The sequence below is a fragment of the Leuresthes tenuis genome, unplaced genomic scaffold (assembly GCF_036924035.1).
Source record: "Leuresthes tenuis unplaced genomic scaffold, fLeuTen1.0.hap1 SCAF_2, whole genome shotgun sequence".
In the NCBI taxonomy this organism is placed as follows: Eukaryota; Metazoa; Chordata; class Actinopteri; order Atheriniformes; family Atherinopsidae; genus Leuresthes; species Leuresthes tenuis.
This window is the reverse complement of record NW_027325356.1, coordinates 9,766,436-9,793,741: the sequence shown is the minus strand read 5'-3', so window position 1 is coordinate 9,793,741 and position 27,306 is coordinate 9,766,436. Positions and strand designations below refer to the sequence as shown.

Genomic DNA, 27,306 nt, shown 5'->3' with positions numbered 1-27,306 from the left:
TATAAACAACAGTGTGTGTGAAGGTAAACGCCTCACTACTGAGAAAGTGAAAACTGAAAACGTCACTGGGTGGATCAAATCCAGGCAGAACCATGTTTCATTATTCACTGGATAGAGCTAGGCCGACATTACTAATGCAACAGCAGTCTGTGCATGTGTTACTGTATGTATGTGTGAGTATGTATGCTCTTTTATATCTCCTTGTGTGTGTTTATGAAGCTGTTTGAACATAAGAGTACATGCAGCACACAGCGTGTGTTCACAGATGAATGTACAGTATGTGTGGCATTTGACTGACATTTTATATCAACCTGATATGCGGCACAAGAGCTTGTCAAAAGAAAAGGTGGGATTCAAAGGTATTAATAGGTAGGGGCTTAAGTTGGCAATTTGTAGGAAATGGTGTATTGTGAGGGGTTATTACTCCATCCAGCCATCTTTCCATTTATTAGCTATGCCTAATTTAAACTGTAAAGTCACTAAAGCAAATGTAGTTTCAAAACTCTGGGTCTCGGTGTACACTGATTAAATGCACTTTAGGGCAATCTGACTTCTGCTTTTTGCTGCTTTTTGTAACAGGTGATATCTGTCATACACATATACAGCTGTGTAACAGTGGAAGAAGACATCCTGGAGTCAGAAAGCTTGCTGTTAGCAATAGAGGCTGATACTCTTCAGTTACACACACACAGGAGAAACAAACACACATTTTCACATGCACTTGCATTTAGTAATGGCTTGTGGAGTCACTTCTGCCCTGCCTATTCACAGAATCAAAGCCATCTATAAAGACTCAAGAGGGTGAAGTACAATACAGAGGAACTGAAACTTGTGTGGAGATATTTAGTCTAAAAAGTAGCTTATTCTCTTACATAACAATATTTTATCATTAACAAAAATACACTAAATAAGTACAGTTTAATTTAAATTAAAAGTAATTGAAATATTTTGCCTTTAGACAAACTAAACCAGTGGTGCACACAAAACGCTGACCTATAAACAGTAAGTATAAAGTATGCCAAGATCTGACCTGGTCAGAGAGTAAGGCGAGAGCCTGAAGGCTAAACTATTCAGACAGTTCACCTACCACTTTCTGCCTGACTGCTAATACACCATGCATTTATCAACATCCAGACACACAAAGGCACGGAGTTGAGAGCACTCCAACTTGCTTTATCTGTATAAGGGCCAGATTTACTAAAAATGGCTACTTAAGAGTGACGTTGTAATCCAGAAAAAGAATAAAGCAAATTAGTGCGGGTCACAAACATCCAGTCGTCTTAATTATCTGAAGCGAATACTTAATTAACAATACGGATGCAGTATGTTGCTTGTACTAACATAAAAGTACATAAGTGTAATGATGACCTAGCTTACCATTTGTTCATTTGTTGAGAATATTTGGGCTAAGCTGTTTGGCTCTGTTAAAATGAATAAATAAATAAGCAGTTAAATAAATAAATGAATAAGTACACTGTTTAACTTTTGCATCACATGTTACATCAGTGTCAAACTCCAGTCAGGAACAAAACGATTGCACTGAGCATTGAAAATGACCCACTGTTTTTCATGGTTCAGGACCATGGACAGCACAACCGAGTGAAACAGTCATTAAGCAATAGAGACTAATCCGTGGAATAAAAAAAAAAGGGTGAAATTATGGACTTATCAAATAGCCAGCTCTGAGTTTAACCAACAGTCCAGCCTTCAATTTGTGTAAAAGAAAGCTACTCTGTTAATGCTAAAGATGTAATACATTGTTATGCGGATCCTAGGATGAACTTAACTTTATCATAAACTGTTCGATGGCCTGATTCTACGTTTAACAGTCGATAGACTAAGGTTTTTGCTTTAAATCCGACACAGCGAGATGGTCGCAAATTGGTTGTTCGCCAAGTGAGCAGTGTCTGCACACCAATTTAACAGTATCTCATCCAGCCCACAAACTGGATGCTCTGCTCAGATCTAGTTGTGTGAGCGGTGAACACGCCCACCATCTTTTTATGTGAGTGAAAAACAAATATGACGACGACATGAAAACTGAATACCGTTTCCAAACACATATCTGCGTGACAACTCAGTGAGCTCAAAGGTAATTACAGCATCTACTGCCAACCTTCTATTGTGAGTGATTGCTTTGGTGACATAATACTGTACATACACAACCACGCCATTTACCTGTCAGCCAAGTCTCTGCCTGCTCTGTGAGTGTTACATCACTCCCTTTGGATGGAACCCGGCTCGCCACTGGCTGGGAATGGAAAATCTATGTGGCTACATTTACTCATGCGTTACAGCGCTGGTAAAAGATTCCAACTAGACAGCATTTTAGTGACAAACACATGCCAGATTTGTATATCAAAATAAGAACAAAGATAAATGAGAAATTAACTTTCAAAGGTTCTTGTGTTTCCATGGTCTATTATATGTTTCTATTTGTGGGATAATGAATCAATACCACAATTTATAAAATGACTAGCTCTCATTTAGAATGTAAAATGAATGTCTATATGTTTACCAAATATTAAGAATGAGATCAAATGCATCAAATCAAATTGTTCAAAAATGTATATTTCTTTAAATTCTTTGCACTCACTGTGCCTATACATATTGTATCGTTTGTTATGGGACAGATACACACCACTAATAAAAACGAAAGCAACAGCGTTTTTGTTCAAACCTTTCAGGCTCTAACTTACCACTGTACCTCTGTAATGAATCTGTATTGTAAAATTGCAAAACCACAGCTTGCAAGAGGCACTCACCATTAGTAAATCTGGCCCTTTAAAAACCAAATGTGTAAACAACCTGACATGCCAGCTTATCAATGCTGAATTAGTTTGAAAAGGAAAAATAATGTAAAACAGGTACAAAGACTCATCTTGTCAGAGTTAAAAGTATCACCGTTTATCATCACACATCAGTTATATCATTTCACATGCAGTTCCTCTAGTACACCTTAAAAACTAAAGCCAGATTTTCTATGCAATTAAGAAATCATTAGTCTTTCATTCAAAGGGCAGGACTGAAGTTAAGTGTTGACAGAACAGCTTTATTATCCAGCCTCCTGATTTCCATCTAGGTTGAACGCAATGACTTGAGTGTGAATGGAACAAGATGGTTTCCTGCTGACAGCAGCGCCTGCCGTGACAATATGGCCTTGCCGAATTAAAACGTTCCCTATGGAGAGGCAGGACGGACACACAGAGAGAAATCTGCTGTGGAAAATCACAGAGGAAATCTGGATGTAAGACCAATTCATTAGGAAAATTATGTCATCAGAACTTTTTCTAAAAGCCTGAACTCTGTGAGATATTAAATCAAAACAAAGCTAAATGACTTTTAAAACTATAAAGCACCATGTTTCTCTGATTTCTGACAGGGAGACTAAATGCAGCTGCTTCTCAGTGACTGATCATAGTTACAAAGTCTAATAGTTGGCACCTGAATATGCACCATTTGAGATGCCAAGTTTTGATTTGAACACCTTTGCTGTCAGGGGGGATTATGAGACATTCAAACATGGGACATTTTTGTCCCATCTGAGTGCAGATGATGGAGCAGATTGCATTTCTAACATGTCTTTGTTATGTAATCCAAAAGAGGACAAACAAAAAGCTACGCTAGGCGGGCTACGGTTGAGACAGACGGATTAACCATAGAAATGCATGGATGGGAGGACAAAATGACGAGGCATAGTTGGTCAGAAGGAAAGAAAAGAAACATTAAATTGGACTTTTTAGGCAGTTCTTGAAATGGTCTCAAAAAGATGATTAAAGTAAGAAAAGAAAAAGAACTAGTAAAATAACACTTCTCAGCTGCCAACTGCAGTGGAGATGTCTCCACATATTTTATGATCTGTCAGTTTTGCTGAATCCATCACCGTGATGATGATGCTGAGACAGAACTGGAAGGCAAACATGACAGTGTGGGACGTACAGGAGATTCAAAGCAATCATTTGTGGCCTGCAGGGATAATCACTGCAAAGCCCCACTGTCCCATTCACTGAGGATAAAACCCACTGGATTAATCTGTGGGCCTACAGAATACACACACACACACACTCACTCACATGCATGCACACACCTCAAAACACTTACATAACACGTGGACCGCTCTCCCTCTCAGTGTCTTTACTTTGCACCATACATGTTTCCCCTTTTTTCTATCTCCAGCTCAAACTAACACACCTCTTGCCCCTTCACACACACTCGCACCACCCCGTTCTTCCCTGTGTCACATCTTTGCTCTGCAGCTGTATGCACACTTTAAAATGGACACCTGTCAACACGCTGCTCTGTACATGTTGTTCATCTTTACACATTCAAATGTACAAAGTGTTGACAGGCACATGTACTGCAGAAGATACTGAAATAGATGCATATACATATATTTTGCATGCCTGACATGCAGAGAAAAGGGAAATTACTGTTAATTTTGCACATAATACTGCATACGCACAAAGAACAAGATCGCTTGTATATGCAAATTGCATGAAAACAAAACAACAAGCATAAAAATGCTCATGGTCCCTTCCCAGAGGTGATGTTTTTTCTAAACTGGTTTCACTATTTTTATGCTGTAATGTTATTAACCTTGATTTCAAGGTAAAAGGGGAGCTTCTGCACATTGGAGCTATCCAAGGAATTGAGTTACCTCAGCCATGTCATCCTGATCAATACGAGGGGATCATATCATAGTTTCAGGCATCTGAGAAAGGACTAGCTGATGGGGCGTTAGGATCGAGATACAGAGGTGTGTGTGTGGTTACGTGTTTTTGTGTGAAAGGGAAAGAGGGATTTAGCAGCCCTTTGAGCTGAAAGAGTAAAACACATGAAAAAACATTCAGTGTTTATCACGATTTATGCTTTGATTCATGTCTTGTCTCATCATTTCCTGTTTTATTTTGAAATATTAACTTCCCTCTCGTTTCAGGTATCTTGCCTTTCCTCCTGTGTCAAGTGTCTGATTGTCTCCCCTGATTCCCAAAGTGTTTCCACTTGTTCCCCATGGCTCCTCATGTGCTCAAATAGTCTGTGTCTCCCTTGTCTTGTGCCAGTGTGTTGTTTTCTGTCATGAACCTCACTTTAGTGTCCTTGAGCCACAGTTTCCACAGCCATAGATTCCTTGAGCCTGCAGTGGAGCGATCCTCCTGCAGAGTGTATCCTTTGCTTTGCTTATGTTTATGTTTATGTATTTAGCAGACGCTTTTATCCAAAGCGACTTACAAATCAAGATATAACAAGTTATACAAAAAGCTAACAATAAACTACATAGAAGGAACCCACTAGTCTGACTCTGTCAGAGGTGACAGAGTAGAGATAGGGTGCAGGCATAGAAGGAGGTGCAGAAAGATAAAGTGCAGAGATAGAGGGGGTAGGTAAGTACAAGGTAAGTGCTAGGATAGGAGATGCTCTTTGAAGAGCTGGGTTTTCAAGAGCTTCTTGAAGATAGACAGGGACGCCCCTGTTCTGGTAGCACTCGGTAGGTCATTCCACCATCATGGGACGACACATGAAAAGAGTTTGGATTGTCATAGGCGTGGTGTAGGAGCTGCTAGACGACAATCCTGGGACGAACGGAGGGACCGGGTTGTGACATAAGCCTTTGCAAGAGCATTCAAGTAGGAGTGGGAGCTGTTCCATTAAGCACTTTGTAGCTAACATCAGGGACTTGAATTTGATGCGGGCGGCTAAGGGTAGCCAGTGGAGTTCAATGAACAGAGGGGTGACGTGTGTTCTTTTAGGCTGACCGAAGACCAGACGCGCCGCCGCGTTCTGGACCATCTGCAGAGGTTTCACAGCACAGGCTGGGAGACCAGTTAGGAGAGCATTGCAGTAGTCAAGGTGGGAGATGACCATGGCCTGCACCAGGAGTTGGGTGGCATGTTGGGTTAGGTATGGTCTGATCTTCGTAAGATTATTCCAAAGTTTTAGTTTAAAAAATGGTAAGTTCTATAGCCTGTTTCTGTTCCTCTGTTTTTTTGAGTAATTTTGTGTTTTGTATTTCAGTAAACCTATTGTGCTTCCGTTAAAGGAGTGCTTTAAGTTAATTATTAAAGTTTCATAGTGCCTCAGTTTTTTGAGAGAGCGTCTTTTGTTTAAGTCCGCCTCAGTAGGAGAGTGTGAGTTGATTTTATCTTTAATAGCCCTCTGTTTTCTTCCAAAAGAGGTTTTGGTTTGATAACTTTCATTGCTGCACTCGACTCAACCATAGTTCATGAGGAGAGTGCTCAGGATTTTCACAGCCCCTTTGTTTGCTCTGCCTGGAGATCCTCAACCTGTTGTTTCAAAATAAACATTCTTGACTTTGAACTCGACCCTGCATCTGTGTCCTGAGGCCCTGACAGTGTTCAGCACCAAAATGCAGCGCAGGTACCCTTATAAGATCTCTAACAAAATTACATTTTCTGCCTCATAAAACAAAGATAATTCTTAAAGTGTCTGTTTACATTCAAATGTATCCAGAAACAATCTTCTTCCCTCCAAAACGGCGTATGTTTGACAACTGACTGCAACAATCACAAAAAAACAACGCACAGCCAGTGCAACCGGAGGTTGTAGACTGCAAAAGCGACATCAAGCTGCAAAAATTGGACAAAATAATTTTTTAAAGTAAAAATCAGGTCTAAAGTTTTCACTCTGGTATCAACACTCTGTGACAAACTCATGGATTTCATTTTCCAAGTTTGAAACATGCAAAGTTGTACCTGCGAGACCACACTGCTTGTGCAAAGTCAGACTTAAAAAGTGTAGGAAGTCCTTGAGGATATATTTAACCAGGCAATTGTGTTGAACTCTTTTGTGCCAAATTTGAAGTCAAATTCCTTAAGTTGACACTTCTGTAAATGGCATTGACTGAAAGAAAAAAATCACTGAATTACCTGAAAATGACAAACATTGTAAGCTTCTTGCTCAAACCTCAGAGGTGGAGCAACAAGAAAATGAAAGCTCTGAATGCAGCACTCAGACGGGAAGAAGAATGTGTTCTCGTGTGCATAATGTATGTGTGTCCACAAATGTAGTGGGACTGGGCAGGAGGCTGGTGGTAATTTCTCACTTTTTTTTATGTTGGTGTGATGGGAGTGGGTTGGAGGGGGTGGGGTGTTGTTAAGTGCCAGTGACAGAAGGAAGTATTTCGTCACTGGGAAGCTTGTGAGCCCTGAGTTCATGCTTATCATAGCATTTCAGCCCCAGAGCGTCTGAGAAACCACATGTTTCACTTCAAGCTTGAACCAACGGCTAAAAGCTCACCAATCAGCCAATTAATGTTTGGTTGGTTTCTGATTATGTGGGGGGAAGACCTCGCGGTTTCTGAATCTCGTCTACTCCTGGCTATAAAATGACTTCCGTCAACCAAACCGAGACAACACACACGTGCTGACCTGCTTAAGACTCAGCCTGAGCTCTTTGTCCTTACTGACATTAACACAAGTTCAGAGGCAGGACAAGAAACAGGGCCAACAGTTTGTACGGCGCTCTTTTTAACTGGAATGGTGTCCAAATTTATTTTCCACAACAAGAACGACTGTTAACAATACTCTTTCCCACAAAGCTGTATGGCATGCTTGTGCAGTACAGCAACCTATGCTCACACAACTTCATTCATGAAAAATTTTCTGGTATCTTTTTCTAAAATGAATTATATGAAATGCACCTTTAAAAAAACTGTCTTCCCCCCACACAATCAGAAAAGTTGAAAACATGGTGTCCCTGGCAACAACGATAACAGTTCAGTGTTCCCTCTCTCTACTACACTTTGTCCCTTACCACAAATAAAAGGTGGATGGACATTACCTAAACACCTTAGAATTGCCTGCCATAAACGCTTACTGAACACTGAATACATAGTATGAAACTGAAAGTCAGAGGATGATGAAAAACATATCTGGGTTACTTTGAATCTGAACCATAAACGGCCTCCTGACACCGCACCGATACTGTTCCATTAGGCAAAAACAAAACAGCCTTAATCGAAGCAACTGATTTCATCTATTGTGTCACTTCCAAAGGAAGCGATAATCGTTCAGCTGCAGATCAACTTGTTCCAGGTGTGTTCACGGCTTACTTCCACCTTCTGTTCTGCTTCACAAACAGATAACCTTCCTCATCAACAAGTGAAGGGTGGCTAATTTCCCTTCACTTACTTGAAGAGAAATCTTCTTCATGTTTCTTCTGGATGTGACAGTAGATGTAGTTTTACTACGGACCGCACATCAGCTTCCTCTGAGTCTTCCGGAGCTGTCCGCGGTGCTGAACCCGTGTCGCCTCGTTTAACGGCTCTAAAACCGCTCCTTACAATCCTAACAAGCAGCTACTTTAATCTTCTACTAAATCTCAGACGGGGACTCCGGTCCAAACAGAAAACGTCCAGAAGTTCGATCATTTCAGTTGTTAAGTCGAGAAACTACCAATATTACTGCAACATCAAAGCAACAGTGTTTCCATTTCCTCTCGGATTTTACTCGGTGGCCTTTATAGAACCAGTCAATGTTCCCATGAATATTAGTAATGTTGCTAAAGAAAGCGCCGAGTAAAACACGCATTCCACGATGATAAACAAGCTACTCGTGTCTAACTTTAAAAACACGTATAATACCTAGGTGTTGTTGTGTTGTTTTTTTTTTTTTAAGTTAGTCAGGATAATCCAAACAGAACGAGAACTTGGTCAAACCTACCTCTTTAACTTTCTCCTCCTTGTTGTTTTGCTGTGTGTACCTTTGAACAGTATGGAGATGTCTGTCCGCTCCAGAGCTCCGTTAAACGGGACTGTCCCCGGTGGAAACGTACCACCCTCCCCCAACCACCGAGGTAAGCCTCGCGGATTTACACCCACAACAACACATACACTTCCTGTTCGGGTTTTTACAAAGTACAACTTTCACTGGGGAACATGGTTATTACTTCCAGACGTTTCCGAGGTTGTGTTCTTCGTTAGTCAGTTTCACAAAAAAAAAAAAAAAAAAAACTGCCTAGTGACACAGTCTCCAGTTATGTCAGAGAACACAAATTCATAAAAAATAAAATAAAACAAAACGTAATAATAGTAGGGTACTCGGTTAATCTCTGAATGACAAATTGATGCCTCCGAGTATTGAAAAAAATAAATATATATAAAAGCATGGAACATAAAGTACCGAAAAAGTTCCTCCTCTCAAAGACGACGGTTCACTTTCAAGTCTGTTTAGGTGGAAGGTTCGTGTACTAGAGATTAGTCAATAGGCGTAACAAGGTATATATAATGAATAGTAGTTGTAGTTCTGTGTGATAGCATAAATAACACGAACTGAGATTAATTATTAAATTAATTATATTATATAATTATTAAAATTATTAAAAGCCGCAAATATTCGAAAATGATTTAACCTGTTTTTATTCGTAGGCTCTGTAGACTTTTATTCACAAACCTATGTAGGGCTATGTTTACAACTTCAACTCTAGCTGCAAAACTAAATAGTGGTTTAACAGCAACAAACATTAATATCAAATTGCTTTGTCCCCAACCCCAGCCCCTCTTTTAATCTGATAGTTAGGTCATAACTTCCTGCCTCGCCGTGTTGAATGCGAAGCTGCTCACAAAATGGCCGCGCCCTCTGACGTCAGAGATAGCGGGAAAAGGTAGGGCAGCTCGACAGTTGTTTGAGGAGACATGTTGAACGCAAGACAGGCTTCAGAGAAGCTGGTTATGTCCACATTTAACGGACTGGCTGTGCTACAATATGACGCAAACTGCAGATTATTTTTTAGCAAAAAAAATTTCAGTTTTCACTTGTGCACTTATATTTGACAATTTACTCAGAGTAAAAACGAATAAAGCCTTTGATCGAAAATAAACTAAAGATAAAGAAGATGCTCAGAAGATGTTTTCAGGACAGACAACGGCGAAATCTGGTGTTCTGCATTAAAATTCAGTGTGAGAGAGTGGCACGCAGAATAAGAGTTTCTGCCTGCGGTGATCTTCACTTTTCTCCATCCTCTGTACACGTTTTCCATTTTTTCCTCTCTTCCATTTGTCTTAACTGATATGAACCTGTTGAGACACGCGGGCACACACCAGCACCGCCACTTCAGACACCGACCCTCTTGTGGCATTTGTAAAGATGAGCAGTTGGAAAATGCTGCATCTCTGCGTGCCCTCTCTCACCTGAACTCAGCTAATTTTTACTCTGTTTATTTATGAAGTGAGTGCTGCTTAAAAATTTGCTCAAGACGAATATTTCCATGTCAAAATCGGTAACAAAATGCAAATATAACCATCTCACACCGCACTGCATCCCACTCAACTCATGACACAGTTAATGCTGCACGTCACTATAGTATATAATAATATCTATCACTGAAGGCTGCAGAGCACAGACATGCATGAATCTGCACATCTTCTTATCAGTGTCTTTGACACTCTCCTCAGTGTGCACACTTGTTTGCCCCTGTGGTCCTTGATTTTTACTTAATAAGATACATGAAATATGAATAGTTCCAAAATGACACTCTGAAAAACTATGATGACAAAGGGACATAGTTTTCCTGCTCTATCTCCTCTTGGGAAACATTTTCTGTTCAAATTATTTTCGTCCACATTAGATCATCCAGTTAGTTCAATGGATCTAATCTTTGCATGTGATGGATTAGCCTTGTCCACCGATAGCTACCAGCACAGTGAAGACACCATTAAAGGGATCACTCCAGTGCGATGATCCAATAGCAATCAGTTTGAGCACAATGAGTCACACTCCTATTGCCATTGATTGAATAAGAAGCAATTTCTCTCCTCAGGTGCTGTGTTTTCTAAATGACTGATTTCAAATTTATGTACTTCAAGTTGGGGGTTTCTGAACATTAGTCTGTCCTCCTAAAACTGTCTCACATTTTTTGCTTAGCTCAACCTGCTGACCTGCGATGTGTCTTTTAAAATCCTGCATAATTGATTGTGTTTTCCCTGGAAGACTGCAACACTGATGAATGTTTGAGGTGTGTGTTTTCCTAAGATGTCCCGGTTTGTTTTGGACTTCGTTTTGCCTACCCCTTTTATTTGAGAGTGCAGGGTGAATGTGTGTAATTTCACATGTGCAGTCAGCTGAGATGCGATATTCCCAGAGGGAGGGCAGGGAGCTGAAGCATCCGCCAGAGATAATCACGGTTTTATATTTGCCTGAACATGCCATCGATCCAGGTAATGGAGGCACTTTGCTTTCTACTCCACATCCCCTTTTTTTTATTATTAGGCCAACAGCACCACAACAACAAATGTAGTGCTCTCATGTCTCTATGGACAAACTTGTTCCTTAGCCTAAACTTCCTTTCTGCTGCAGGAACAGCAGAAAGGAAGTTTAGGCTAAGGAACAGTATTTTTGTGCATGCACTGTGGGAAACAGAAGGTAAAATAGAAAAATTAAAGATTAAAAAAAAAAAAAAAAGCTCTGCTGGTAAACTTGGCTGAGAATCCTCCGTTTTGCAGGATGTTTCCTTGGACAGGATCCACACCACTGGAAGCTGAGGAGATCTACTGTCCAGACCTACTGACACCAGTGATGTTTGCTGCAAAGCTGCAGTCATCACACCATTACCCATCTATATAATCTCCAAATGCCCAAGCAAAACCTAAGACAACTTACGTTAAACTCTCCCGACAGTCCTCTTTTGTACCGCTGAGAGTTCACGTGCAAATTTTCACCTGGTGAGAGGTACAAATTCACTCAAAGTCAAACATCAGTCAACGTTTACTGCCAAATGCAACACAATCAAAACAAAGGACAACTGTACAATGAGTCAATCACACAGTGTCCATACGTTTTACTTCAGACAATGACAGAAAACAGACTTTAAAGTGAGTGAGTCCATGGATATTTAAACGCTGAGTGTTTTGGCAAAAATTCAGCTTTTTTTTTTTTTTTTTTTTTTTAAAGAGCCGTTTTAATGCTTGTAATGATCTGCTTTAAACACAAACTTCTGAAATGTTGCTCCACAACATCAAAATTAAAGACTTTAAATCTAACTGACAAATGTAAATCATTTTATTGAGCGGATCGTTTGGAGACAGTGTAATTATAATGACCGTGGATGTGACATCATGCAGTAAAATGTTGCTATTTCTACAATGTCCAAATTGCAAATCTTTGCAAATATTCACTGCATTCATTGTCTCTTGAGACTTGGGAATCTGGCTTCTGTAACAAGTTCTTATACCTACTGCTGACAGAAACATATATTAAACGCATGGACACTAACTTAAATAATAATCCTTCGAATATTCTTTAGGAATCAGTAAAAACAAACCACACTAAATAAGTTTAGACCACACTGATTACTCCACTAGCAATGCGATGTCTGCTACAAGAAGCTTGTATGAATAAATTACTCCAAAATTTCACAAAAATCAAAAGGTTTGCTCTTAAAAAGTGCTCACGTGTGAGTAGGGAGCGAGTTACTTCAGCTTTTATAATGTTAGTAAATGGACGCTGTGGTGCGTTTTTCACCACAGTTACTAAAGAGATCAAGCTCCCAGTCGGTTAGGAACGTCATGTGTGGTCGACAACTCTTTGCCCAGAGAGTGCTGAAATGTAACCAAAAGAGCAGTGTGTCAGTCACCTGTCCCAACAAACATCTGTACAGGACACTTCTATGTGCTCCTTTAAACTGTGATGAGGCACAGAGCTCCTGCACAAGATCCATTGTTTACTGCCTGGTGACATTAAAATATCCGTCACCCTCTTGAGTGGAGGCAAACGGAAACTGTCACCCCTGAAGGTCAAAGGTCCGAAGGCAGCGACTGGAGCAGCAATAGGCCACAAAACTTACAGCTGTCCTGAAGAGGGAAGAACAAAAATATCAGAAGAAAGGAAGGGAGGGTTGGTATATAAGCAAGAATGGAAAAAGTGTGAATGTTTTCCTGACCTGCGGTGAACTCCTGCCAGGGCGGTGTCACGGAGGGGGAAAAGTTTGGGGTAGATGATGGTGAACATGGCTTGGCTGCAACGGTGACAATGACCCAGGGGGAAATGCAGCAGGTCCAGCAGGCTCTTTGGGAGGGTGATGGGAGGCAGCAAGCTGAGGTCTAAAAGTACAGCATTACAGGGAGCATCTGTAAAATTATTCAGTTAAGATGTTCACTTATTAGATGATTAGCCACCTCACATTTCCATTTTCTATAAGGAGTACAATCTCCACCTGCTGGGCGGTGGTGGTAGAAGCGGTGCAGAGTCCTCATAGCCAGCTCCTCCAGGGGAACTACATTATCCGTCTCTGAGCCAATTACCTTCACTTCAGCTGGCAGCCCCACCAGAGCCTCACTCAGTACCTCACCCATATCGCCCTCCAGTACTTGAGATGATACACCACACCTGTGCACACCCAGCAAACACAGATATCACTCATTATGGCTGCAGGTGTATTTTAATTCAGATTCTATGAATTTCTGTGACATGTAATGTGTGTCAGGTGTGGGCATGCAGGTAAAAAGATAAGCATGCTGTGAGGATCCAGCTGTTGCTCTATAACAATCTGCTTCCAATGAAGATCTCCTTCTTCCGACTCGTACACCTCAGGCAGCCCAAAGATGACAGTGAAGACGGTGTCCTTAGGTGAAGTGGATACATCGGTCACTTTTCTAAACAATATCTTAGATGGAGAGGGTGCCGTACCCGCTGCAGCCGATGACTTTATTGTACAAGTAGGACGGGAGGCCTCTCAGGTCCACATTGTTATCCACAAACACAAACTGCAGCTCTCGTGATCTGCCCAGATCTGAAACACACACACACACAAATGATTAGCGTTGCATCTTTCACCAAATGTAGAACAAAACAGTAGACTACAAATAAGGGAAAATAGTGACCAAGTGGTAGGAAGGTCAGCCGGTTTGCGGCCATAGAAAGCTGGTTGAGGCGGTGCAGCCAGCAGAGCTGACGGGGAATGTGGCTCAGTAGGTTGTGGTCCATTGTCAGATTCTGTAGGGAGAGACAGCGGTGCAGCCGATCTGGCAGAGACATCAGCTGGTTCATTGCCACATCAAGAGTCTCCAAATCCTGCAGGTCACCGATCTCTGGGGTGTTAGACCGACATGAAAGAGATGGAAACAGGTAATTCCATATCAGATTTCCACCATTTAAAAATAATTATTTTTGCCCTGAAGGCATGACTAAATCTTTTGATGTAATCCAACAGTTCAGAAAGCTTAGAGTCAAGTACACTTTGATATTTAACCTTGAGCTGGTATGTTGCTAAATGTCATTTTCCCCTTTGATTTGACAAAAGTGTGCTTTATGGATACGAAAATTCACTGACAAATCAAATATCATAACAAAAATAAGAAAAAAGCAAAGGATGCAGGTATGGATACAAAAAATGATGGCTGATTGCCGACATGTCTGAGTCACTCGTCAGACTACAAAATATACCAGAACATTAAATTGTTAGTCTGCACAATAACAGGATTATGTTCATTCTGAAGAATAACATAAAACAGCCATAACAGCAACAATTTTAGAATAATTAACAAAACCAATTATGGTTTCCCCGTGTGTTGTCGACTAATGAGAGTACAAGCTCCTGCCCACTGTGGTTGAAGAGCTCTGTGGCCCTCTGCTGGCAAACCAAAATCTTAAAACTCAATTGATGTGGTCGTGTCTCACACAGAAAACAACAGCAAATGGCGAGTGTGCAAAGCACGGCTCCTTAACAGCGGAAAATGCAACAACTATTAAGTTACAAATGATTGTATGATACTGCGTGAAACATAAAGCCGTTGGGATGTGAGCTGCGTGACACAACAAATATGCACTCAAAATGTGCTGTTCGTGTCTGTTCAAACGTCCTGCTTCACTCCGTCTTTTCACTGTTGGAACACTGAGACCAAGAAACATTTTCAAGATATGGCCCGTCTTAATAGGATGGCACTACTTCAACAATATTTCATTCATTCAGTATAATTGTGTTTAGAATAGTAACAACAAGGCTATTTGTCAACTGTGTTAATTTACCTGGAGGAAGAGATTTAAGATGGTTATTAGACAGCCTCAGGTGCCGTAAAGACCTCAGGCGGCCGATCTCTGGACATAGGAGCTGGAGGGTGTTATTGCTCAGGTCTAACGACTGCAGCCTGGCCAGGTTTCCAATCGCTGGCAATGAAATCAATGGAACGCTTTATCTTCAAGCAAGTAATTAATTATAGTTTACCTCTGATAGACACTGGTGCAGTATTATGACACAGCAGAGAACTTACCTTCTGGAATAAGGACTAAGTTGTTTGAGTGCAAATACCTTAAATTCAAAAGAAAAAAAATAGTTATCCAAATAAGTCAAACTTTAAGCATCTCAGCATGATAATATAGCTTTGCAGAAAACTCACAGTTCAATTAGATTTGGGAGCTTCTGGGCAAGATTGTCAGGCTGATAATGACACAGCAAAAGCAGAAATACTTAGTAGATTTACAGTAAATAAAATCAAGTGCAGTGTTCTCTCATGGTTAACTAAGACAATAACATGCATGAATACCAGTGTAGTGAGTGAGTTTCTCTTCATGTACAGTCTCTCCAAAAACTGCAGTCCTTCATCTTTCAGCAGCTCTACCGGGAAAATATTCAGGTTTTTGTAGTTCAGAAACAGGTTTTTGTGGCGTTCCTGCTTGGCCATAAATATAGTCTCATGAAGTTCAGTTGCCATTTCTGAGGGGACCTCTCCTCCCCTATGGAGGAGACTTGGCAATGTGTGCTTTCTCTATGGCATTACTATTTCCTGAGAGAGAGAAACGAAAAGAAGTATTACATGGCAGCAGTGGGTAGTCCTGCTTCTGACATGAAAAAAAAATCCTACACGGAAAGTTTTAAGGCACTGCATGACCTACCGTCATCATAATGTTACAGAATGGCAATGACGAGAACGTGGCAAAAGGCCTAAAAAAGGATAGTTATATTTATCTTTGCGGTACAAGAGCAAACTGTTGCTGTTGGGGACAAGTAGGTCAGAACTGTTTGCATCCGGATTAGGAGATTTTAAGTTGTTTTACCACTTCAAATCTCAGCTAATAGAGAAAAAAACGCAAATAATGCTACGTTTCCCGGTGGTTCTACCGATAGCCCAAATAAACAGCTTTGTTAGAGACGTGACATATCGCAAAAGGTAAGTGAAGAGTGCAGCATTATGATAATTTACGAACATGTCATAGATGTTAGCAGCATTAACATCCCAGCTAATGAACGCTAACAGCAAAAGTAATTTACCTTAGTTATGTAGAACAATTGTTAGATGCCAGGACCTGCTTAATGCGAAATGCTGTTTTGGAGGCACAAAATTCCCAAGTAAAAAAACGACTAAGTAGCAACACTCATCTACCGTAAACAGCAACGTCACTGCCGTGTTTCCGGTCAGGTCGCCTTAAAAATTCTTCTTCGTGTTCCAAATTCAGGGCTGCCACGCGCTGTTGGTTCTCTGCTGCCGCTATCAAATCGTGAACTGCACTAATCGTTTGTACAATAAGGAATAGTCGTACATTGTCAAACACTGATGTTTTCACCATGGTATTTTCATCTTGTGAGGGTCTCCATAGTTGCTGTGTATTACTTGAATAGTAATATTCAATAAAACCATCTTGAATATTGATATTCTATAAATTACGAATTTTCAAGAAATATTATCAGTGGATATAAATATGAGGTAAAGTTAATGTGAACTTAAGGCTAATTGCATGCAATTAAGACCTGTAATCAAAACTTTAGGATGACAGTAGCTATTTGAAAATTGTAATCACTATCATTTCGCATCCTTTTAAGGATGAACATTTTAACAAATAGATTTCAATGTGAAACTTGAAGCTGCTTACTTCTGAAATCATTTCTTTCAGCACACAAATTCGGCAATCATTGGGAAAGTTTACCCTGATTTCAATAAACATCCAATTGGCAAAGTGTATTAAAACAGTCCCTGAAAAAACAGCCCAAACCATAATAATAATAATAATTACTTCTGCTTGAGAAATGAAAAAAAAAAAAAGTCTTCCAGTAAATATAAATAAATAATATATTTACAGATATTTTTTATGTAATATTTCAAAGTCGACTGGTCGTCTTTCACATTTTATAAGTTGTCATATTTAAATTATTGTAGACCTGCTCAAATATGGCACACAAGCAGTAAAACAGTTTGCATACATTTTTATTCATCTTAAATCTTGTGTAGAAAAAAAAGAATCAGAGAAATAGACATTCTCTTATCCTTCAGCCAATCATTTTCCCCAGTATTCAGAATATATTTATAAACAGGAAAAAGTCTTACAACAGCATGTACAAAAAAAAAAGAAACCTCAGTCTAACAGATCATTTCAACAGAAATGCAAGACTCGGAAGGCTATGAATAATTTACACACTTCAAAATAAAAGTAATAGATTGACCGTCAATGTAACAAAGAAAGGGGGAAAAAATAAAGTAAAAAAAAAAGTAATATGATTGATTATATGTAGGCTTTGTGAGGTGTTCCAGTAGTAAAAAATAAAAATAAAAATAGGCAAAACTCAGACCACAAACAGTGAAATACCCACCCTGACCTCAGAATCTGAGCAGTGTGCGCTCGTTGGATGACAGGAGTCCTGGTCTGATTTTAGAGAGACAACTGCCTTGTAATAGACCAACGGGGGAAAACAAAAACAAAAAAAGATCACGTGGGAAGATTTTTCTGCGAAGGATCACTCCTGAAACTTCTGCTCTGGATGTAAAAACAACAAAAACAAACAAAAAAAACTCAATACTAACTTGTCAAGCAAAAGTGAAGAAGTCATAGTGTTAGAGTAAAAAAAAACTATCTGCTATTCCATCTTGTGCTCTTTCTCTTGTAGCTGTACATATTAAGAAGAAAATGTACTGAAAAAGCGTGTTTGTTTAAAAATGAACCTCCATTAATCGTCACCAATGAGAGAAAGTGTCTTTTAGTGTCCTCAGATGACTGACAGAGGTGCCATTAGGTGGCTTTAGGAATGTCACAAAAGGTCGTGATGGGTCACCAATTTAAATTGCCACTCTGAAAATGTAAATAGCAATAGTTTCTACAGAGCAAGATACAGTAACAGGGGAGGTGAACTAAACCGCAACCGAAGAAATGGCTGAATGTCAAACATTCTCAGTGGATTTCCTACCAATTATCAAATCTATAATTTGACATGTAATACAGGTCTTAAAAATATCATTTTTATCCCCTGGCTGATGGCACCTACAGTGCTCGTTATAGTAAAACAAGCCTGCTAATTATCAACGTGGTGTCAGGCATGAGCAGTACACAGAAACAGAGGTAAGAGGTGAAGAGGAAGCGGAAAAAAAATAAGACAAATCTCTCTTCTTCCATTTTACGACAAACCCCAACTCCTAATCCACACAACAGCAAAAATAAAAACACCCTCCAGTCAGTCAAACTCCATGCAAAGAGCAGTATAATTTGTCATTCGACTTGAATATTGGGAAATATTCTACCAAGAGCATGGAGGTTCGACAGCCATCTTTAAACCCCCCACTTTCAATCCTCCTAGAGCACCTCCCCTACTTCAAGGATGGTTTGTGGTTTGAATTTGACCATGATAAACAGCACCCAGTGAGATAGTCATCACAGCCCGACAACAGATGAGATGTTTTGTTTTCTGTACACGTAAAATAGACTGGAAAAGAAACAAAAAGTGAGGTAGATGGATGGTTGAGGGAATAACAAAATCTTCCCCCAAAATAGCAAAAGAACATAAAATATTAGAGAGGGGGGGGGGGCGAAAAAGTTGTGGGGAGATTTATACAGTGATTTACACTTCACAAAAAAAGAAAATAAATAACAAAGAAGCATCTGGGAAGGGAATCAAACTTTATGAGGCAAATAAACCTTTCAAATGTATTCCATGTGGACCGCTCTGACTATAGTCAGTTCAAATGCTTATCTGGTGAGTTCATTTATTAAACCTCAATAAAGCGATCTAATGCTGAAATGTGGATCTCTAGTTATAGTTGGCTCTACAACCAAGGGCCTTAAAATGTCCTCCTCGTATGGTCACTCAAGACATCTTAGTGTTGCAAAAGCATTTTAAACAAAACTCAAACTGCAAATAAGATCATATTACTCGGCCCAATTCACTTTCAGAAATCTTCATCATACACATTTGAATATGTTATTCAACATGAAAAAAAGAACTAACGTTAGCTCCTCTGCCAACATACAGAAAAAAAAAAGAAAAAAAACACCCTTGATTCAAGAGAAGAGTTGGTCTGAAGAAAATTAAATTACCGAACAGAAAGAAAGGCTTTCTGCTACATTAAAATAAATTCTATTTTGCATTTACTCTGTACACGTCTTGAACCAAGTATACATCATTCAAACACATAGGAACCATGAAACTGACATGCAGCAAAGGGTTATCAGAAAATTACGAAATAAAACTAAATGTATACCTTCATTAATCAATTTAAGTTTTCAACTTCATAGTTTTCTTCTTTTTGATTAAGGGCTCACATTTTGACATTCACCTGCTCTCCATTGTCCCAACACATTTCCTGTTTTTCAAATGCTTATACTCTTGCAATATATCCATGTTGGTGTACAGTATAATCAGGACGAGCGCTTGTCCAGGGTTTTCGTACTCAAGGGACATGAGCGGATTATCTGGCTAGCACACTTACCTGAAAACAGCCTAAGACTGCACTGCACATAGAAACAGCCAACTTTCACTTATTAATCCAAATACAAACAAGTTCAATGATAATCTTTTTACATCACTTATGAAACACTTGCTAATAGTAGCTAAACCTGAAAAAATTAGCCAGTTAACACAACTTTAGAGGTTCGGAAATGCCTTTCTTTTAAAGATAAAATTCATCTTCACCAGGAGTTAGACCAAAATAAGTGCTGGGTTTTGTTAGCCCGGGCATTTTGTCTCCTAATGGAACAAACTAAAGTAAAACACTCTTAGCAACATTCATTTTATAACTTTAAGGCATTAGCTTGGAAACCATGTTAGCATTTATTTTACTAGCTAAAACTCAACTACCATAACAAGTATTGGCGATGTTAAAATTTCAAACTGCCGGGTTTAAAGACAGAAATGTGGCTTGGAGATAACGGAGAGCAGACACTTGATCACATGTTTATCTATGGAGATTTTTTTGGGGGGGGAGGCCAAAAACAACAACAACAAAAAATAAAAAATAGAATAGCACGTGTAATCGTAACAGATGAGAAAACTGCATCAATTCGAAATCTTTTGGGATGAATTTGAATAATTTCACTTGCAACAATAATCACTGTGTTTGGTTACATTTTTAAATATGCCTGATTCATACTTTTTGTCAGTGTTTAGGGATCCACACAAGTGCAAGGACATTTAAAAAAAAAAAAACTGAGACCACTTATAGTTTTAGACTGATAACAAACACCCCTCTTGTAATACATAAAAAAGAAGAAAAAAAAAAGAAATTCTTTAATAAAGTTAGAGATTTAACACACAAAGTAGACTGGGTGTCTCTGGGATAAGTCCCAAAAAAGTAGAAAAAAAAAGATAGAAAAGAATTTTACCTTTTCTCTTTGACCTGAGATTTAGTTAGGACGCTAGGCCTCTGAATCTGATGATGGAAGGAGGTGGTCCGTCCAAACCGGAAAGGACAGATATCAAAGCATCCCAAGAGGACACTAATGGTCACTGGCACCATCACTGTCCTTTAGTCAGATGCGGGGAAGTTACCGGTGTTTCGAAACACAAGGCAAATCGTCGTACCTTTTATGCAATCACAGAAACAAAACCAGCTCAGATACACTTTACACAGAAACAAGCATTTAAAAAAAAAAAAAAACGAACCATAGTGGAAACGTTCCAAGCTGAATTCAACCTGAAGAAGTTTTTTTTTTTTTTTAATACATAGATATTGACTATATTACAACCACAAGAGAAATAAGGAATAGCAGCTTCTTTCTGTACATGATGAAAGTCTCCAACTGTATAAAAGTTAGAAAAGTGTCAAACAAATGGTGTGTACATAAATGCTCTGCCCACGTAGAGATGTCTTAAATGTTGTAGAGTACTGACAAGTCTAAAAAAATACCTGTTTGTATACAAGAAGGATGCCTCTGAACTCCCACCGAGAGACAATGTAGATCTTATGTTCATATTCATTTTCCTCTTCAAGCTCCTTCCTCTGCAGTCCTTGCTTTAGAGTTTTTTTTTTCCTTTTCTTTTTTTTTTTTGGCGTTTTAACCTAAACATAACAGCACTTTGTGAGGAGAAGTGGCTCAATTTCAGATAATGAGATTAGAGTATACGCAGCGATTTGAAAGAGCAAAAAAACTGTAGATAGCAACCAGCAGTAGAGGTGAAATTTTGGCCTGTGGAGGGAAGGGGATGTCCCTCTGATCGCTGAAAGAATGGTGTAGTGGCAGATCAAAGTGCTCATGTTTGTTTTTGCTTCCATTCTCATGGTGGTGTGTAAGAGAGTAAAAGGGATAGAGAATCTGAGACCAGCACAATTTTGGCAATAAATTTGGCAGAGCTGACCTTTCTTCCTCTGGTTGGTTGTTTTCAGCGGATTGGCTGTTGAGCCGGCATTACGCTGACATCCAAACTGCAGAGCAGCCAGACTTACGACTGACTGAGAGAGACCTTTTTTGAAGTGCTTCCTCTTCATTAGATATGCTTATCATTCTCACCATAATGCCCGTTCAAAAGCAATCCAAACGCCAATCGTTTATATAAAGGCCTACACATTTTGTTTCTCCATTTGGAGACAAATAAAAAAGTAACAAACAACAATTTATAAAACAAGTTCAGCCACAAAGAGAGAAAGAGCTCCCCAAAATGGTTTTTATCTTTTTCGTTTCTTTTACTTTTTTCTGGTTTTTTTTGTTTTTTTTTTAGTTTTGCTGTGTTAATTTTTGGTCTTCCCACTCAGCAGCAGGGGCAGTGTCACATCTGACAGCCAGCTGGTAGAAACTGAAACTAGAGATGTATGAAAAAGTGTGTGGAGATACAACAGCACATGGACTCAGTAAGAGTTTTTTTTTCTCCACCTTCATACGAGTCTTTGCCAATGAATAGCCACATCCATGTGGTGGAGTAGGTTTTGCTGTAATGGGGGGGGGGGGGAGATCCCACCCACTGAGACATGTGGTTCTTCAGGGCAGTAGGTGGAGGGTTTGCAGTCTGGTGGGTGGGTGTGTGTGTCCGATCAGCAGGCTGAGGACTGCGGGAGAGGCATGGCGCGTTCGTTTTTGCGCCCTCCGTTCATGTGCGCATATGGCGGCAGTTCGTCCAGAGACGGCCGCATTGTGACGCCTGAGCCAGTCCCGAGCCCTGACCCTGCTGGAAGGCCCGCCCCCGAGAGCCCATTGGCTGCCTGCTGGCTGGAGGGCTGCTTGTCCATGACGGCACTCGATGTGCAGGGAGAGGAGGGGGAGCCGGGGGCTAGAGATGGAGTGGGTGGGGCTTCTGGGCTCAGGGCAGGGGGGGTCTGTTGGGGAGTTTGATGTGTGGAAGAAGGGGCATCCAGAGCAACGTCCTCCGTGTGATCTAGCTTGTCCAGGTGGGGCTGGGGAGTTTCTGCAGGCTTGTTATCGGCGCTGTAGTAGAAACTAGCCTCTCTGAAAGACGGCTCCAGCTCTTCCTTTAAGCTGCTGATGATCTCCACAAAGGATGGACGCATTTTAGGATTGTACTGCCAACACATTCGCATCAGCTCGAACCTGCAGACACACACAAGCACTGTTAAGCTCAATCCTCATAAACAACATGACCTCCTGTACTAATGAGTCTATCCAGAGGAACCGTGCTTTCCCACAGAGAAGCCAATATTTACTTTTTGCCAAATGTTTACTTTCTAATGCTAAAACAGCTGTATGAATATTAAGCCTCCGAACAGTTGTCCTAGAGAGACAAGTTAGTTATACAGACCAAAATATGCTTATTTCTGTAAATAATCATTGGGCATTTTAACATGGGGGTCTGTATAGATTGAAAAAAAATGGAACCAGCCTCAAGTAGCTATTTGATGAAATGCAGCTTTTAGTAATTCTGTTTATTTTCCAACCCAGGAGGTTGCTGTTTGACATGTACTGTGCCAGGCTAACTGTCTTCTGGGGGTAGGCTATGAAGAGAGATCAGTGGCTTAGCGAGATATGTTGAGATGAAAGTCAGAATTTTCAGTGTCATGAAGGGGTCTCTCTTTTAACCTGGTTAGATCACAAAGGCTGAACTCTAGAGAAGGTCATATTCTGAGTTTTGGATTTCGTCATCTGAAAAAGAGCGACAACACTAATTCTTGTCCTGATGATATCCATGACAGCAAAACCAATTTGCTTTGATTTGGTCTGTGATTTATGTAGTTTCCACAGGATTATGGGATAGTGTCAGAGCTAAATTCACAGCCCTCTTTTTTTTTGGCAGTGTTCCCTGCCTTAAATGCAACATCTATTTTTTTTTGTAGTGATTTTTGTATCTTTCACATCTCTCCAGTCAAAGAACCTGCAAGGTGGTTGATGAATTTCATGCAGAAGAAGGGTCAAATGATGTGTAAAATGCTTATTTCAGATGTGCCTGAGGAAGAAAGCCTGAGTGAACAAAGAAAGATCAGGGCCATAGCTTCAGTGCCCGTTATCGCCGAGTGAAGATTTAAGTTTGGCCGAGGCAGCTAAAACAAAAGAAAGCCCGGCTGTGTCCCAGGCTTTGACCTCAGCAAATATGATGCCGGTGTTATTACTTACTGCAAATGCTCTTAGATATAAATCTAACACAAAGCCACCAGTTAGGCATCATAATACTAGTTAGTATACTGCCATTAATAATAAAACCTACTCGTATATACGCTCATATGCTCAAGATGATGATTAAATCATTGCTGAGAGAGCAAACCCTGTGACTTCACATTTGTTATCCTCATGACTTCATCTGATGCATCCTCAGTGTTTTCTCACTCGTCGCCAGATTTGTCTGTCACGCTTACAACTCTTTTGATGTGGATTTATGTTTGGTCTGTTTCATATTAAGCACAAATACATCACAGAACACAGTGAAACTCAAACAAGCTGAGAATGCGTTGGGCACTGCAATGCTTAACGGATTTAGACTTCAGGCAATAAGCAGCAGAACCGCCGCACCAAGTGGAGGGAAACGTGGGAAACAAAGACAGGAAGATGAGAGCATCGTGTACATTTCTGCAGAGTGGTGTATGTATCTTACAGCATGTCTGGACAGTTCTGTGGCTTCTCCAGCAGTCCCCCCTCCATAACAAAGCGAAGCACTTGTTCATTGGACAGACCTTGGTAGGGCTGCTCTGCCAGAGTGGCAATCTCCCACAATACAACTCCAAATGACCTACACAGCGGGAGACAGGGAGGGGGCAAAGACGCATCTTCCATTATCATCGCGGCACTCAATTTGGAACCGGTGCAGTGTGCGTTTGCGTACGCCTGCTTACCAGACATCTGAGTTAGTGGTGAAGACACCGTCCTTCAGAGACTCGGGTGACATCCAGCGGACGGGGAGCAAACCTTTACCACCTTTGCGGTAGTAATCCGTCTCATAGATGTCTCTGGTCATGCCAAAATCTATCCACACACACAAAGATAGGTATATGTGCAGACACAGGAAGGGAGTGAAGCAGACACAGTGTATATAAAAACATCCATTGCATTTGATAATGATTCTAATGGTTTTAAAAAGCTGAACTAAAGTTAGCCACATTTTCAAGCCAAATACTGAGTAGAAGTTTCTTCAGACTTCTCTGTAATTGCCATCTGTTGTGTGCATACTGCAAAGGAAAGCACCACTCTGTGAGATTATAACCCCAGAAATAGTACATTAACCACAATATCCCTTGAAGAGCCTTCTGGACCAGTTTTATAAACATGTAAAAATGCAAAGCTCCTTAATCGAGGCCCATTATTGTAACCACAATTGTCTAGATGTTTTCAAGCCCCAAGAAGACCCACAGTTCTCACATAACAAATGGAAATACCAGCCTGCAATACACCCACAGTGAAAAGGCCAGCGCTGAATCTGTGTAAACATGTTGACAACACAATAACGTTACTGTGCCTTCAGGCTTCCCTTAACTAAGATTAAAGTTGCCCTGATGATTTTGGATTTTTACAGTGTGCCTGCAGCTGCATTTACGCCTAATTAACAGGTTTCCCAACTCTCTGCGACTCATGACAGTTCCTTTACCTCCTATTTTGACAGTAAAGTCCTCGGCCACCATGCAGTTCCTGGCTGCCAGATCTCTGTGTACAAACTTGTTGGCGTTGAGGTAAGCCATGCCGTCAGCAATCTGCCCGGCCATCTGAAGCATCTTCTTCAGGGGAGGGAGAGACAGGCTCGACCACTGCTGCTGCACGCACAAACAAAGAAGAGTAAGATCCAAACGAAGAGCAGATTACTGCACTTAGTCTTGAAATCCACAGATCTCAAACCTACCAACAGCCATTATGAAAAATTTGGAATTGGGACAAATTGAGGTCACACAAAATGATGTCTGCTCCCTTTACTGCATTTTCAGCTGAGTTATCTATTGAATAAAAGCTCCTTGTGGTATTATTTTTTCAAATACTCTTCACTTAAATTTGAGAGTCAAAATCCTTGACATCAATACATACTTTAGGTCTATTAAGTCTCTAGGTTCAACTCCACCCCTATTTTCTGCGAGGTGCATGACAACCATCCACTACCTCTTTAGGTCGCAGCGAGCGCAAGTAACTCTTCAGGTCTCCCCTTGTCATCAGCTCCATGATTACCAGAGTGGGTTGGCCCTGAGAGACCACTCCTAGGAGACGAACCTGCAACGAACAAGATGAAGAACTGACTGACACATGTCCCCAGGAAAATGAGCTGACCTGATGGCCCCTAGTCACTGTGCTGAATTTAACCAATGCATTAAACTGAATAATCTGTTAAATGACGCAAGTGTACAAAGCAAAACTTCTCATGACTGCCGTGTAAGATATTTCGTTATATTTTCATACATACCACGTGGTGACAATTAAACTCCTTCATGACAGAGGCTTCATTTAGAAACTCAATCCTCTCCCTCATGCTTGCTGACTCGTTGACGGTCTTGATGGCAACACGTGTCTCTGGTTCATCTTTGACCACGCCCTTCGCTATGCCCTCGTACACCATGCCAAACGACCCTTGGCCGAGCTCTCGACTCAGGGAAATCTTCTCCCGAGCCACCTCCCACTCATCTGGTACATACACTTTAACACAGAGCAACATTTTCTGTAATGTACATCTTTGCAACAGCATATATGGTTTCCACTACAATACATTTCACACACACACACACATCACTCACTTTCTGCAGCACTGAAATACTCTGGGTTGACCGAGGCATACAGGACTCCGTTTCCAAGTCGGTCACTGTTCCTGTTAAAAACAAAAACTAATTTGCATTCTGCATTTGTTGTTTGCAATCAACACATTTGTATGTAATAAAATGATTGCCAGCACGCACCTTTTCTTGTTGAGAACAACCAGCATTGTGACCGAAAAGCAGATTAAGAAGATGATGGTGATGGGAACAAAGATCACAGCGTAGAGGACATTTTCGTATCCTGTTGTGGTAAACAACTTAATTATTCTGACTGCATTTATAAAAAAATGCTGCACAAACAACTTAATGGTGCATGACAGTGTGTGTGTCTTACTTTCAGCCACATAGAGATCCAGAGTGTGTGTCCAGGAGCCGTTGCCAGCCAGTGACTTTGCTCTCACTCTGACCGAGTAGTTTCCTGGACTCAGGTTGGACAGCCGAACGCCACGCTGGGTCTGATACATTTGTCGAGATACACACTCGTGCTTCTCAGGCTGAGTCACACACACAAAGACAAAAAAAAACAAACAAAAAAAACAATTATGGAGCAAGATTTGCAAAATCCAAGTTGAATAACTGAAGGCCTCATGTTTCTAATTTGTAGTTTTCTACAGTTTACTGAGCCAGACACATTCTGCCCCAATACTAATAAATAATCGTCTCATATCTGGTTGCTGGAGCAGAAGAGTGGCCAGCATGCACTTACGAGACCAATCTTGCAAGAAATTGCTGTTTCTTCGTTTTTTGTGACTTAACTTTCTACTCTGTCCTGCACTTAAAATGAACTCTTAAACTATTGCAAAACAATTCAAAACAACTAAAAGAATAGATACATATGCTGATGCTGTCCTACCTCAGCGGTCAGTTTAAACTTGATCTCATACATGAGGATGAGTCCGTTAGGGTGAAGTGGCTGTGGCCAGCGCAGTAACACCCAGTCCTCGTGGCCCTCCCAGGTCACAGGACCTGGGATGTCATCAGCTTTTTCTGGAGAGCAA

The 27,306-nt window shown here is 40.5% G+C and overlaps 3 protein-coding genes across 4 annotated transcripts in view; all 3 read right to left on the bottom strand.

The window, feature by feature from the left end:
- The window catches only part of LOC140301605 (synaptosomal-associated protein 25-A-like), a 42,291-nt gene extending 33,406 nt beyond the window's left edge, over positions 1–8,885 (bottom strand). The window contains exon 1 of the mRNA XM_072380153.1: positions 8,679–8,885. The gene's annotated coding sequence lies outside the window, so the exon portion shown is untranslated. The remainder of the gene's footprint in view (positions 1–8,678) is intronic.
- Positions 8,886–11,699: 2,814 nt separating this feature from the next.
- Positions 11,700–27,306, bottom strand: part of lrrc28 (leucine rich repeat containing 28) — a 362,729-nt gene continuing 347,122 nt past the window's right edge. Inside the window, exons 1-10 of one of the 2 annotated variants that reach the window (XM_072380128.1) lie at positions 16,216–16,359; positions 15,491–15,730; positions 15,344–15,384; positions 15,218–15,255; positions 14,976–15,113; positions 13,832–14,038; positions 13,638–13,740; positions 13,165–13,337; positions 12,892–13,051; positions 11,700–12,802 (exon numbers count right to left, since the gene is read on the bottom strand). In XM_072380128.1, coding sequence (XP_072236229.1) covers positions 12,733–12,802; positions 12,892–13,051; positions 13,165–13,337; positions 13,638–13,740; positions 13,832–14,038; positions 14,976–15,113; positions 15,218–15,255; positions 15,344–15,384; positions 15,491–15,658 — 1,098 coding nt within the window. In that variant the 5' untranslated portion in view covers positions 15,659–15,730; positions 16,216–16,359 and the 3' untranslated portion in view covers positions 11,700–12,732. Of the gene's footprint in view, positions 12,803–12,891; positions 13,052–13,164; positions 13,338–13,637; positions 13,741–13,831; positions 14,039–14,975; positions 15,114–15,217; positions 15,256–15,343; positions 15,385–15,490; positions 15,731–16,215; positions 16,360–27,306 lie in introns of those variants that run through there. The other variant, XM_072380129.1, reaches the window with a different exon arrangement.
- LOC140301579 (insulin-like growth factor 1 receptor) overlaps positions 17,132–27,306 on the bottom strand; it is a 43,356-nt gene continuing 33,181 nt past the window's right edge. Inside the window, exons 12-21 of the mRNA XM_072380118.1 lie at positions 27,162–27,295; positions 26,643–26,802; positions 26,450–26,549; positions 26,291–26,361; positions 25,963–26,192; positions 25,665–25,772; positions 25,165–25,327; positions 24,416–24,545; positions 24,178–24,312; positions 17,132–22,685 (exon numbers count right to left, since the gene is read on the bottom strand). Of these exons, the coding sequence (XP_072236219.1) occupies positions 22,172–22,685; positions 24,178–24,312; positions 24,416–24,545; positions 25,165–25,327; positions 25,665–25,772; positions 25,963–26,192; positions 26,291–26,361; positions 26,450–26,549; positions 26,643–26,802; positions 27,162–27,295 (1,745 nt within the window). The 3' untranslated portion in view covers positions 17,132–22,171. The remainder of the gene's footprint in view (positions 22,686–24,177; positions 24,313–24,415; positions 24,546–25,164; positions 25,328–25,664; positions 25,773–25,962; positions 26,193–26,290; positions 26,362–26,449; positions 26,550–26,642; positions 26,803–27,161; positions 27,296–27,306) is intronic.